The following is a 14,904-nucleotide window of genomic DNA, read 5'->3' on the forward strand; positions in this document are numbered from 1 at the left end:
CGCCACTAGACGTCTTTTTTACACAGCAAATCTGAGTCAATAATTACCCTAACTGCAGAATTTATTTTAGACTGGACCGGCCAGCGGGGCCACTCTCTGCTGCTCTTTCCACATCTGGCTGCACACTGTAACAGTCCAGCCTGGAGCAGAGGAGGAGAGAAACCAGCCCTCCATATGCCGACATGGAGCAGAGGAGGAGAGAAACCAGCCCTCCATATGCCGACATGGAGCAGAGGAGGAGAGAAACCAGCCCTCCATACGCCGACATGGAGCAGAGGAAGAGAGAAACCAGCCCTCCATACGCCGACATGGAGCAGAGGAGGAGAGAAACCAGCCCTCCATACGCCGACATGGAGCAGAGGAGGAGAGAAACCAGACCTCCATACGCCGACATGGAGCAGAGGAGGAGAGAAACCAGCCCTCCAGACACCAACATGGAGTAAAGGAGGAGAGAAACCAGACCTCCATACGCCGACATGGAGCAGAGGAGGAGAGAAACCAGCCCTCCATACGCCGACATGGAGTAAAGGAGGAGAGAAACGAGCCCTCCATATGCCGACATGGAGCAGAGGGGGAGAGAAACCAGCCCTCCATACGCCGACATGGAGCAGAGGAGGAGAGAAACTAGCCGACATGGAGTAGTGGAGGAGAGAAACCAGCCCTCCATATGCCGACATGGAGCAGAGGAGGAGAGAAACCAGGCCTCCATACGCCGACAGGCATGAGGGAGAGGCCACAGTTAAAGCCCCCCAAATAACAATCACTCTGACAAAACACTCAATACAGAGTGAGTCTTAGAAAAACGAGACATCTGCAGATAGAAACAGATGAAAGAGGAGGGGGCGTTAACAGATTAGAATAGTTATACAATTAAATTAAGTTCTCTTTCAAATCAAACGTCCCAAGATTTGAGTGGAAAGTATTATTCTTGCAACTGCATTTATAAGCTTTTCCGTCCGTCCATTCATCCATTATCTGAACCGCTTATCCTGCTCTCAGGGTTGCGGGGATGCTGGAGCCTATCCCAGCAGTCATTGGATGGCAGGCGGGGAGACACCTTGGACAGGCCGCCAGGCCATCACAGCCCCCCCCACACACACACACACACACACACACATTCATACCTAGGGACAATTTTAGTATGGCCAATTCACCTGACTTACATGTCTTTGGACTGTGGGAGGAAACCGGAGCACCCGGAAGAAACCCACGCAGACACGGGGAGAACATGCAAACTTCACACAGAGGACGACCCACCAAGGTTGGACTACCCTGGGGCTCGAACCCAGGACCTTCTTGCTGTGAGGCGACCACGCTAACTGCTGCACCACTGTGCCGCCTTTATAATATTTTTTTTTCACTTGAACGTAGCTTAACCATGTCATGTGATACGCTACTTCAGTACACTTTAACCATAAGTATTACTGGGACCACTACAGAACATTGCAGATGAACATTTAATATCCAGGAATTCACATTATAGACACTACAACTGACGATCCCTGTAACAAACTGACCACGATTTCCAACACTGACCATACACGGTCCAGACATATGCTAGGTTTTGACTTAGTCTTGTTATCATTTCTTCTGCTTTTGAATAGTGATTATCATGCATGCCCATCACTGACTCAATGGAGCATGACGATGGTCTGATCAGAATACGTCTTGTCATCACAGCCACATCCTTCTTAGACCTCCAACTAGACATGGACTCCAAGTACATTTACTCAGAGTACATATACTCCAGAGTATATTTCTACAGCAGAGTAAAAAGGTCTACCACATTTACTGTAGTTCATTAATATTATGAAGAAAAGTGACAAAATAAAATTTTAAAAAAATGCTTTAAAACACAATAAGAGAAAATTTTATGCTTGAACCGACTGTTGGCTGATTAAAAGATGTGATAGTGTTACAATGAATAGTAAAAGCTAAACAGTAATAAAGAATAGAGTAATGCTATTAATGGCTTATTAATTGCAGGTTATTCTTTAGAAATACTGGATTTATGAAAATGTCAGTAAACTATTGTTTATTAGCATGTGGAATATTGTTATTAAGAGTATTAGATGTTAATTATTTTTGGAAATAGGGTTAAATAAGTGTTCCTTGTGGCCTAATGAGGAAACTGTGTGTGTGTGTGTGTGTGTGTGTGTGTGTGTGTGTGTGTGTGTGTGTGTGTGTGTGTGTGTGTCTAAAAGGGAGAAAGCATGTATATGTGTTCACACACATTGGAGGAAAGCAAAGCAAATGCGTCAGAAGCTATAATCGTAACACCTCCTCCACACAAAGCAAATGAAAAGATACACGCCTGTATTCAGCTCATGTGTGTTCAGAATTAACAGGAAGGAAATTAAGTGTGGGGAAAGGAAGGTTCATACGATGTGCTGCAGCAGTTTGAAGGACAGATTTGCCAGCCGTCTCAGGGTCTGTCATTAGGATGGAGGGATGCACACAGAATACAAACAGAGGACAACAACTAAAAGATCTGTGTCGTGGATAATGAAGCTCTAAAAAGGCGCACTAAGATTTTTTCTTAAAAACGGGAAAGGGAAATAAGGAATCTGAATTAAATCAAGATCCAAAGCCTTCACCCCCTCACCCTTCTAGACAACACAGTGCTACGTGCACACGTACGTGCACGCTGAGTATTATTCTGCAGAATGTAATGTCATTAAAACAAGTGCAAGGGATCTTTTTTCTTTTTTTCTGCTGCAACTTATAGTCAACAATTCATGTTATTCAGACCCTCACAACGTTGAGGAGGAAGTGTGGAGGTGATGGTGTCTACTGTGGCCATCTGCATGTGATGCAGAAACGTCAGCTGTTAAGAGATTTAGCCCAAGTTCAGCAGCCCAAGTTCACATCACTGCTGGGCTCTAATGAAAAGCAGTATGTGTCACAGCACACATATGCCAGCTCAATAATAAGATTGTCATCAGCAATTGTTTTTTGTTTTTTTTGTCTTGTGTGGACTCATGATCTTAATGTAACAACGAGTATTAAAGCCAAGAAGTGTGTCAATAACTATGCTTGTTGATTAGCTTTCACTACCATGTCTGCATTCTGTAACTTGCTGTAGGTGGCTAGCTGAAGTAGCTACTGCGCATGTCTGCACAGAGGCTGCCTCTCCTCTGCTACACGGCACAATACGGGGCTGCTATCATATGGTGCATTTCTATACGGGTTACTGATGGATTGACTGAAGGAGTTGTGGTTGAGTCTGAACATTTTTCAGAAGCAGAATGGGCTTCAGTTCAAGGAGAGCCAGATAATATATAGGTACACACAACAAACCACCAAACTCACGAAAAAAAAAACTTGGCTCAGTATATTAAGGGATTCCTTGTTTACAATCAATCATGTGGTACTGTATTATAGTTATAAAGAAGTGTGCATATTCCTGTAGTATTCTCTTAAAAAAGATGCCAACTTTTTTTATCATGATACATTTTAGTAAAGGCCTTTAACCAACTGGGACATTTTTTTTTCATGTGATTAATTCGCAGGTCAGTGTATTTTTTTTTTCAAACTTGTTTCTATCACAAGTACTTTCACACAGAACGGCAAAAAAGTGATGTAATTTTTTCCAGAACGAGGTTGATTTTTCTGAGTTTTCGCACTGCAAATAAAGGCATCAACCAATCACGTTTTGCGGACCAGACGTCACAACTCCTAACAAAAATGGCGGACCTGTTTGTGTTTCTCATCACCCTGTATTGTATGACAAAGGACACAAAAAATATAAAGACAATTGATTCAAGGGCAACATGTGGAGGAGCGTCGCTGAACAAGTAGGTTGTCAGGATGGTGAGTAGTTCATGTACTTTATTTTTGGATGTAACCGAATTGGTAGCAAGGCAATGATGTCTTAGCAGGTTTGGAACATCATATTAATCAAATACGGGAGGTACTCTGTGTAGCTTTTTAGCTCGGGACTGCACATAGACTAGCCTAACTAACACAAGACGCTGCTTCCGGTGTGGGAAGATGGTGGTGCAAACTTACGTTTGTGGCGGCCTCACCCAGTACCATCCACGCAGTGTCCATGTCTGTGTCTAAATTTGTGTCTTCGTTTGATGGCTGGGAGAGCTGGCACTGGATCGGCTGGGAGAGCCTGGTCTGCTGCATCCTGTGGGCCCAGGGACCACGGCCCTGCCTGGAGCTGCGCCCGAAGAGGAAACACCAAGGGCGGTCTGACAGTACGCAGAAGCGGGGCAGGCTAAGCTAACTGCTAGTCCATGCAGATCGGCAGTTCTGACAGTCATCCTGGCTTTCGCTCTCTTGAACAGTGATTTATTTATTTTTTATTTATGTTGGATATATGTGTTTTGTAGTTTTTGTAGTTTTGATATATGTATTCTTGTAGTTTGGGTATGTGTTTTCATCTTTGTGTTGCACTGCTGTGGGTTGCGGGGAAACAATATTCCGTTTCATTTCATGTGCGCAGGTGCATGGAATGAAACGACAAATACATATTCCTGATTCCTGACACTGGAGAAATTTCATGTCACAGAAACTCCAGTTTCTGTCGCAAATTGCTGGTATGAATATTTTTTTGAGCACTACCAGGCTCAAAAACAGCATCTTTCCACAAGCTGTTGCCCACCTGAACCTGGCTACCCACTGAATGTCTGTAGATATTTTTAAATATTTTGTACTCCAGCTCTCTTTTAACTTATTTTTAGCTTTGGTCTTCATGTGTGTATATCTTATATTGTGTTTGCTGTGTTTGTCTGTGTCTGTCTTGCACTGATTGGTGAAGCCACAGCCCTCGTTTCATTTTTAACATGTGCCTGCACATTGTTTTTAATGACAATAAAATTGAATTGAATTGAATTTTTATGTGAAATATTCGCAGGTGAGTATTTCATATTTTTGTGTTGTTTATTCGTCACGTCCCCAGTGTGTAAAGGCCTTAAGAATGAGAGCAGACCCTTTTTACTACAGCACTGTTTTGGTGGCACCATGCTCATCAAGTGCAGTTACCTGAATCTGTTGAACCCTCTGAGCCAGTGCACTATCACACATCCCCTGGGTTTACAGCACTTAGAAATCCTTTGCTGGAAACATGCCTGTTATTAGGCTGAGGTGTATCATGCTGATTAAATAATGTAAAATCCATTTTATAGTGGAAACCTGAACTTGACAATGAATCTAGACAACCTAGCTGGCACATTTTGCAAAACTCCCATCAACTTTTTCTCGCTGATGGAATCACATAAATGTATACAAAAACAGCTAAATCTTTTTTATGATTTAAAAAAAACAAAACAGTCATGTTCTGATATTTTCAAGTAAGGCATTTTTGGAATAAACTTTAAACTTTCCTGTATTCTTCTCTACTCCAGGAAATTTAGATGGCTAATAAACAAGATTCATTCATACGCTCTTCATACGATTTGTGTCGTAATGATCAATTGCAACCGACCTTGAAAAAAGTCATGGTGGAGCCATCCTCTACGACCCCGTACTCAATCTTGGTCTGCTTGGCCAGGTCGTCAGCTGAGTCGATAGGTGACTCCATCCTCTCCACGGTGAGGAAGGCCGCCAGGTTAGCCGTGTAGGAGGAGATGATGATGAGAGTGAAAAACCACCAGATACCTCCTACAATTCTGGTGGAGAGGGCTTTCGGCATGAGCTCAGAGCCTGAACAAGAGGAGCAAAAGGAGGGGTGAGCCCCAATTTGGCCCTGGGCTGGACAGGAGCACCACCAGAGACCCTGGCAAGACAAAGATCTATGCATCCACTGCCTGGATCTCTCACGCATACACACAAGGAGAGAGTGGGTAGCAGTTCATGGCTGGGCCTGGTCATACGGATTTAGTCCTATCATGGCAGTTGGAGTCATGCTGACTGTGTGTTCTGGACCTCAGTGGGACCTCAGTGGGACACCATTATGACAAAATACCACTATGGATTTTTTTTTCATGTGTTAAAATGCACATTTATTATTGTCAAATATCAATGATTTGGCATCTCTCCAATCAGTCTCTTAGGGTGGACTGAAGCACATGCAACCTTCAATAAAGAGAGGGGTTTTATTTGAGTGCTATGCAGAGTTTATGCAGAGCTCAGAGGAGCACATGTGACTTGATTTGAGTGATGGAGGGAGCTTATTTATATGAGGTAGAAACATTTTTGTATGAGGTATGGGCCTGGGTTATATCAGCACTATTCTTCAAGCAGCTTAAGCAACTGAAAGCTGGGATTTTGTGGATTCACTAAGAGGCAAAGCCAATGAAGTGTCAGAAGATAGAAGGTTAAGAAATCTGTGCTCCACAAGCCTTGTGGAAAGTCTCAATCTGTGCTCTCATTTTGCCTCAAATTTCCCCCTTAAAAGTCTTGAGTGAGTTATCTAGGAGAGCAAGCAATCAGGGAAGGACGTGACAGCCAACTCACCCCCTTACCATGTTCTTTTATGCCTCACCCGGCCTTACCTAGTCATCAGCTACCAGCCTGCCACACTTTTTAGACATGGCTCAACCATCACATGAAACTCGTCCTGACTGGCCACTAGCCACCCACTTTGCTCATTCATCAAACCACACAAAAAAAGCAAAATTCAACACACACACACACACACACACACACACACACACACACACACACACACACACACACACACACACACACACACACACACACACACACAAACAAATAGATCAGGGTTTGTCTCAAGTGGAACACTTTACCAGCTCACAGCTTCTTACCCTGTTCCACCTCAAAACTCAGGACTGACCCATTTAAAGAGACGAGTCTGAACCCAAACAGAACCTGGTCGGGGCTGACTGTCATGTACCCAAGGTAACGTCATGACCAAACAGCACATCCCACAGTTTTCTGGGGGTGGGGCAAGCCCGCAGGGCAGGGGAGCCTCTCTACAGTGTAGCCCAGTGTGGTGGTCATGCAGCCAGTGTGCTGCTCCAGTCTAGCTCCGCAGCCACATCTTCTCAACTTTTTACTTCAACATCCACATACAGAGACTGCGCCTTCACACCTCTCTTTTTAACCTCCCGGTAACAATTGTACAAAAGAGGCTGCATTTTCACAAACAGCCAACACTTACTATATATTCAAGTTAGTGGCATATATATGAAACATACTGTACAGAAATCTAAATAACGCACTGTATCATGAACTCATGAGGTTTTCGATAGTCATACAGTATCTGAGCAAGCTCTCTCTTGGAATGAAAAGGATAGAATGAATATTAACCTAATCATTGTACATATATTGATCTTAACATATTGACACAACATTACCATCTACGATGTACAAAGTATTAAAACCTGTAAAAAGAAAAAAAAAAAGAAAGAAAAACACTCCATCGCTAATTACGGGATATTATCAAGCATGCAGGATAAGTAACTTATAGCATGCAACCAGCCAATCACATTACAGCTTACATTATCAGCTACTAATCCTCTCTCATAAACACTGAGGTCTCTGCATATTTGCAGTGGCACCTTCGGATATAGCAACTAGTTTTATCAGTATCCCATTCCACTGACCGGATGCAAGGCAGACACAGGCCACAGAGACCATGCTCTCGAGACCCTAGAGTCATCGCTCTTTCTTTCAAATATGTTGCATTTCCCATTACTCAACTCAAATTGCTAATTTCAAAAATGCAACATATCTCACCTCTTAACATGCAGTCCAGTCAAAGCATATATTCATCTACAGGAAATTACCTCATTTAATGCCAAGAGAAGACCTTTCATAAGGTTGTCATTCAGTGTAGGCATTTTGCTTCCCATCTAATGATGCCGGCTAGTTGAGAAGATATGGCATTGGTTTGGCAGAGGGAGAAAAAAAACCGGACCGAGGCAGGCTAAGAGATAGCGCACTGCTGAGTTCTCATTCAGTCTCACACATTTTACTCTCTTCGGTTGTTTTGGCATGGATATACTTACCAGTTCAGAGAGCTGTGAACAGGTTGGAGGAGGGGTGAGGAGGGATAAGTAGGATAAGAGAGGAGGGGAGAGAATGGAGGATGTAGGGGAAGAGTAAATAGGGAGCAAAGAGGAGGGGGACATGCAGGAACACCTTGCTCTACTAACTCCGTTCACAAATCGCATCACTCAAATCCCAAGACGCACTCGGTCCACTCCTTTGGACCTACACTATCAGTCAGCATCTAGCTACATGCACAGAGGCCCCCATGCATAGTCATGGACCTGGTGAAGAGCAAGGTTGACCCCCAGCAAAAAAGTGGGACATGTGCTTAAAAGGGGTGGGGGCAGGCAGAGGCGTCTACCTTGCTGCATGAGAGCTCCAACTCCGAACCAGAAACTATTTAGGAGGGTGAAATTGTTTTCCACTACATCCGAGTCAGGGTTGCAAGGGTGGGGGTTATACCACTCGTAGGGACTAAACCTGTGACAATTGACAGAGACACACACATACACACACACAGATTTACTATAGCTGAATAATGAAACGAGAGCAGATAGAGACCAAGTGTCGCTGTCCAACCTGTGAAGACAGGGATAAGAAAACAGAGGTTAGTCATTCATGTCTACAACAATGAGACAACACGGCTTTAAGTCAGGCCTGGAAACACTGCCCAAATATTCTATCATGGTCAGTGTTGACCATGTTATGCCATTAACTGTACTAGCAAATAAGAATGAAATAATTGAATAAAGATGTGATTGGGTTTTCAGTGTTGAATAACTAATTCGTCAAAATAAAGGAAACGATAGAGAGGGATTTCTTGCAGTGCTCTTCTCAGTCTTCCTTCTGCTTTTGAGTGTTTATTTTTTATTCCATGGCTGAACAAACCTTAGAAATCAGACCTATATGGCAAAAGTCACTCTTCATGTGGGCATGATTATACAGTAGCAACGGCAATTCTCTCCGTAATTGAATTGATGAGGTCTAAAAATAACTTCATTGTCAGTTCAGAATAGAGCTAATAATCCTTATAATCTTGGAAGAGCATTAATATTCAGTAGATCAAACGGTTCATTCCCATCATGACCACATCAGCTTCATTCCTCCCCCTCACTCAACACCCTCCTCAAGCAAAGAGCTCTCCGATTTATTCCTGTTGAATAAAAGTGACATTACATTAGTGAAGGCTGATTGGTCTACAATCATGCATCCTGACCTGACTTGGTTGCTACTTGAGTCGGGAAATCAGGGACCTTTTTTCACTCAAGTTGTTTAAACCGACACAAGGGTTTGACTGGTCAAATTTTAGTACATTTTGTAGACTTAATAATAATAATAATAAACTCTTTATATAGCACTTTTCTTACAAGAGATGTAGCTTAAAGTGCTTTACAATAGAACAAAAAGTAAAGGGGCGCCCGGGTAGTGTAGCGGTCTATTCCGTTGCCTACTAACACAGGGATCGCCAGTTCAAATCCCTGTGTTACCGCCGGCTTGGTCGTGCGCCCCTACAGACACAATTGGCCGTGTCTGCAGGTGGGAAGCCTGATGTGGGTATGTGTCCTGGTCGCTGCACTAGCACCTCCTCTGGTTGGTCAGGGCGGGGAGGAGGCATGTGGTAGTCTGCATCCCTACCTGGATCAGCAGGGGGGGTGGAACAGCGACCATGACTGCTCGGAAGAGTGGGGTAATTGGCTGGATGAAATTGGGGAGAAAAAAAGGGGGAAAATAAATAAACGAATAAATAAATAAAAAGTGAAAATGCAACACATTAAAACGGGTAAATAGAAAGACAATAAAATTAGACAATAAAAACACAGTAGATGACAAAATATTTAAGTGAAATGAAAAAGAGACCAGTAAGAATAATAGTTTACACTTTATTTTAGGGGGTCGGAAATTACCTCGTAATTTCCTAGTAATACAGTGGTAATTATCATCTAATGTCTTAGAAATAAGGTTTAAATTACCTTGTAATTTGGGTTAGGGTTAGGGTTAGCTGTAAAATTACCTGTAAAAACCACCACCTTATTACTAGGAAATGAAAAGGTAATTTCAACCTTATTTCTAAGAAATTATGTGATAATTACCACCTTTTTACTAGGAAATTACTAGGTAATTTCTGACCCCCTAAAATAAAGTGTTACTGAATAATAAAATATGAGATTTAGTGGAAAAAATAACAAGAATGACATTAATTAAAGCCAAATTAAATAAATACGTCTTCAGCTGTCGTTTAAAAATATTCACAGAGACTTAGACTCATCTCAGTTTAGACCTTTTATTTGAGCTGAAAGTCAAAATTGATAATCTAGTGTGAAATTGTGTGTATAAGGGGATAACACAGATAAAAATGTTATTTTGTTGCATGTCATGATTTTAATCCATTGTCCTCTGGCTGAGATACAGCATTACTATGTTTAGTACAGTAAAATACCAACCTACATGAAGATGTATTGCAGTATTGATAAAATGACAGCGTTATAACTGTCCCCTGTCATTGACTAATGGGCTTTGCCATTATAATATGGTTAGCGCACCGCATTCCGTTCTATCCCCACAACACTCTAGGGGATATTTTCAAGTATAGCTCAAGGACCTCTGTATGTCCCCAATTCCTACTTTAAGAGAATCCTTGGCCTTAAATCCATGTGTCCTCTCACTCAATTTGCTTCACATTTGCTTGCTTGTCTATTCGCAATGCCAAATTGAGTTCATCTGAACTGCAACCTTTACGACATATGGTATTGATGCCCTCATTCTATGTACAGAGGTCTCTAACGCAAGGTCCCCACATATCATGTACCCAAAACCCAATTAGTACATGCCAGGAACACAGGTGAGCAAAGTTGTCATCTGCTCAATGCTGAAGCATGCGAGCTGAAGACGGGCCTGGAGCTCAGGGACAGCTTCTGGTGGTGCTGGCTGCTACAGAGAAAACACTAAAACAATCCTGTTTGTAGGAGACAACAGAGCTTAACCTGCCTCTCAAATGTAGCACTGGCTGCCTGTTCACTGTCATTTTGATCCAATTACACTGCCCTTACGTTATCTCAGGTCATCTATGCTGCTGAGGGAGAAAATTTGAGCAAGGTCACTGCAGCGATAAATGTCGACAGGAGGCAGGGAACTCACCAGAAGGGCAGTAACAATAGCAGGCTTTTTTATGGCAACAGGGTCATTGTACAGAAAATTCAACTGATGATGTGCTCGATAATGCCAATGTCACAGTCGAGTGGGAATGGCTATCTGTGTCTGGAGGATAGATATACTTCACACATCTCCATTCACATCTGAAGCGATCAAAACATTGCATTAAATTGATATTTTTTTCCCTATTTACATGCTTTTTGAAGATCAAAAGCTGAGAGATGATTTTAGAATACAAATTGTGAAAAGATTTCCATTAGAATATATCTACAGCCAGAGAAGGACTGCCAGAGATTCTACCTAAAACTTTAAAATGTGGACATTCTCCTGTGAATGTTCTTATGTGGAGAGAACGCATGATGACAGATATGCCTTTACTAGGAGTATGCCTTCATCAAAGGCTGAGGACTGAGTGCTCCCCACTACAGTTTGATCTGAGGACAGAAGAACACATCTTGTAGAGAGATATAGTGTTGATGGATGAAATAAAATTAAATGTGGGTAACATGAATCACTGCATAACTGCAATAATATATACACTCAGTGTTGCCTCTGCTTCACTATTGGCTTAGATAATGTTTTAAATGCAATGGATGCAGGAACTTTAACTCCCCGAAGAATGGCAAGGTAATGATTGGAGGATTATTGCGCAGTAGGTAAGAATGTCGGTGTTCCATGCTGGAGATCGGGGGTTCAAGCCAGGTTGGGACAAGTCTCGAGTAAGAGTCCGTGGCTTAGACTCCTTATACTATACAAGCCAGCTACCTCAGATATTAGTGAGAGTAACATGAAAAGAGCTATACCGGCTTGGACATCGCCCAGACTGACAAGGTCTGTGTCAGGTTTTGGGGAACCAGGGCAATCTGATAAGAAATGGGCTACTGAAAAAAGACATTCATGGACAAGGGCCGAGGACCTGGAACTGATGGAATGATAATAGCAGACCCCCGGGGAGAGGCTATATAAAGTGAATGTGAGAACTGTGGCCCAGTAGAAGACCTACTTCCACACTGACTCAGAAGTGGCTAGTGGCTCAATGCTCAAACATCAATAGACAGAAGCTTCTGTCACGACTTAAGATGAAGAGGCTCCAACAGCATGACTACAATTCAGCACCCTGAATGGCTGCCCAGTGGGCAGGAGATATATATGAGGACAGACACCAACCAGCTGAAACAATCCTACCAGCCATGACAGCTGAAGCTATTGAGGTTCAAATGAGAATCGTAGCCAGACTAAAGATGGGCAACCCCTGGGCATGACTTCTATGACTCAGGGACAAAGTACTTTCACAAAGCCTGCTTGTGGATGTGAACACAGCCTAACACAATATCTCAACTGTCACCATAACAGAGACCAATGAGCTCATATGTGCCGCTGCAACCCAAATCCTAGAGACACTTGGGTACAGGATTAAGAACACAGGTCACCAACAGTACTTCTTCATGGAAGAGAAGGCTGGAAGCCAAGATCTAACCAGCATGAAGATATGTTAGCCAGTTAACAAAGGTGCAGATAGGTGTGATGAAAGATAAACTCCGTTTGAAGAAGTACAGCAAGATATCCATAAGTGAGGCCCTGGTGGAGACTGCCAAACAAAGGCTCACAGCTCTGGCCAGTAGGCTGAAGAGATACACTAGAGAACCAGAAGCCAAAAGAGTAAAAAGCTTGTTCCTAAAAGAACCATCCAAAGTTTACTCCCAGCTGCAGAATAACAAGGGAAAAACATCAGACCAGCCAGAGCAGAAACCGAGCAATACTGGGAGGATATATGGGAAAAGTCACAACACCAGTGGATGGTGGACCTAAGAGCAGACCGCAGCAATATCCCAGAACAAGAATCAGTTATCATCCCTGGGGCCGACATCCAACAACGAGTATCAAACATGAAGAGCTGGACTGCATCAGGCCCTGACATAATTCATGCCTACGGCTGAAGAAGCTAATAGCACTCTATGAACACCTCATGACACAGATGGACCAGCTCCTAACATCAAGGTCTCAGCCCGACTGGCAAACAAAGGGGAGAATAATACTGATCATGAAGGATCACACAAGGATACAACACCTTCAAACTACTAGTCAATAACCTGCCTCTCTACAACATGGAAGATCCTGTCAGGCATCATAGCAGATAAGCTGATTGGGAAAATGAGTCAATACATACATGAAACTCAGAAAGGGATTAGGAGCAACACCAGAGGGTAAAAGCATCAGTTACTGGTTGATAGAGCAGTCACCCAAGACTCTAAGACTCTAAGACTAAACAGACCAAACTGAGGACAGCCTGGATCAACTACAAGAAAGCCTATGATTCAATGCCCCACACCTGGTTACTGGAGTGCTTGGCACTATACAAAGCCAACGGGATGCTAATAGCCTTCATCAAGAACTCAATGCAGCAGTTGGGAAAAAAAATCACTTGAAGTCAACTCAAAGACAATCACACAGATAACCATCAAATGTAGAAAACACCAAGGTGATGCACTATCCCTACTTCTCTCGTGCATAGGCATGAACCCCCCTCAATTATATTATCACAAAGAGTGGATATGGATACAGGTTCAGAAGTGGAATTAGCATCAGCCATCTCCTACATGGATGACATTAAGCTGTATGCCAGGAATGAGCGAGACATTGACTCGCTGTTGCGTACGCACAAAACGGAGCCTGAAAGAGGTGTACGCCACTTCCCACGCAAAATTTGTGATGTATGAAAATAAACTTAACAGAAGTGCGCACCTGTACGCACCTCTATGGCACATGCCATTTTTTGCTTTTGTGCACATGTCTACTTTTAGTAAGGATCCTATGCAGTTTTATAAATGAAACACCAGAATCTATAGCAACGACATTGAGATGTCATTCGGACCGGATAAGTGCGGCAAAAAGAGGAAAGATGGTGAGCGCTGAAGTGGTTGAATTACCAGATGGCAGGATAACAGACAAAAATAAAGGTTACAAGTAACTGGGTATTCCACATGTAAATGGAAACCATGAGGAGGCAGCAAGGAAGTCGGCTACAGCCAAATACCTCCAGAGTGAGCCAGGTTCTGAGGAGCCAGCTCAATGGGAAGAATAATTTCCAAGCCATCAACACATATGCCCTACCAGTCATCAGATACCCAGCTGGAATAATAAGCTGGCCAAAGGAGGATATAAAGGCCACAGATATCAGGACACAGAAACTCCTCACAACGCACAAAGGGTTCCACTTAAAGTCCAGCAGCCTGAGATTGTACGATAAGCGAAAAGATGGAGGCCGAGGGTTAGTGAGTGTCAAGGTCACTATCCAGGATGAAACAAGGAACATCCACAAGTACATCAGAAAGAGGTCCCCCCCCAGGATGAACTGCTGATTGAGTACCTCAGGCAGCAAAAGACAGAGAGTGTGGAGGAATAAGAAGAGGAGGTATCATGGAAGATCAAGCCCGTCCATGGGATGTACCATCGACAGATAGAAGATGTGGTTGATATTGAGAAATCCTACCAGTGCTAGAAAAGGCTGGACCGAAGGAAAGCACAGAGGATCTGATTATAGCAGCACAAGAACAGGCACTCAGGACCAGATCAGTTGAGGCAGAGGTCTACCACACCAGACAGACCCAAGATGCAGACTGTGCAAAGGTGCCCCTGAGACAGTCCAGCACTTAGTAGCAGGGTGTAAAATGCTAGCGGGGAAAGCATACACTGAAAGCCATAACCAAGTGGCTGGGATAGTGTACAGTAATATCTGTACTGAATACAAATGAAGTCCCCAAGTCCAAATGGGACACACTGCCCAAGGTGGTTGAGAATGGCAGAGCTAAGATCCCGTGGGACTTCCAAGTTCCAGACTGACAAGCAGGT

The 14,904-nt window shown here is 43.2% G+C and overlaps 1 protein-coding gene across 2 annotated transcripts in view; it reads right to left on the minus strand.

The window, feature by feature from the left end:
• The window catches only part of grik2 (glutamate receptor, ionotropic, kainate 2), a 316,356-nt gene that overhangs the window by 66,109 nt on the left and 235,343 nt on the right, over positions 1-14,904 (minus strand). For both annotated transcript variants that reach the window (XM_056286734.1, XM_056286735.1), the window contains 2 exons: positions 8,267-8,385; positions 5,435-5,652 (listed from right to left, as the gene is read on the minus strand). In XM_056286734.1, coding sequence (XP_056142709.1) covers positions 5,435-5,652; positions 8,267-8,385 — 337 coding nt within the window. The remainder of the gene's footprint in view (positions 1-5,434; positions 5,653-8,266; positions 8,386-14,904) is intronic.

This window comes from Lampris incognitus, chromosome 9 (genome assembly GCF_029633865.1).
Source record: "Lampris incognitus isolate fLamInc1 chromosome 9, fLamInc1.hap2, whole genome shotgun sequence".
NCBI classification, from domain to species: domain Eukaryota; kingdom Metazoa; phylum Chordata; class Actinopteri; order Lampriformes; family Lampridae; genus Lampris; species Lampris incognitus.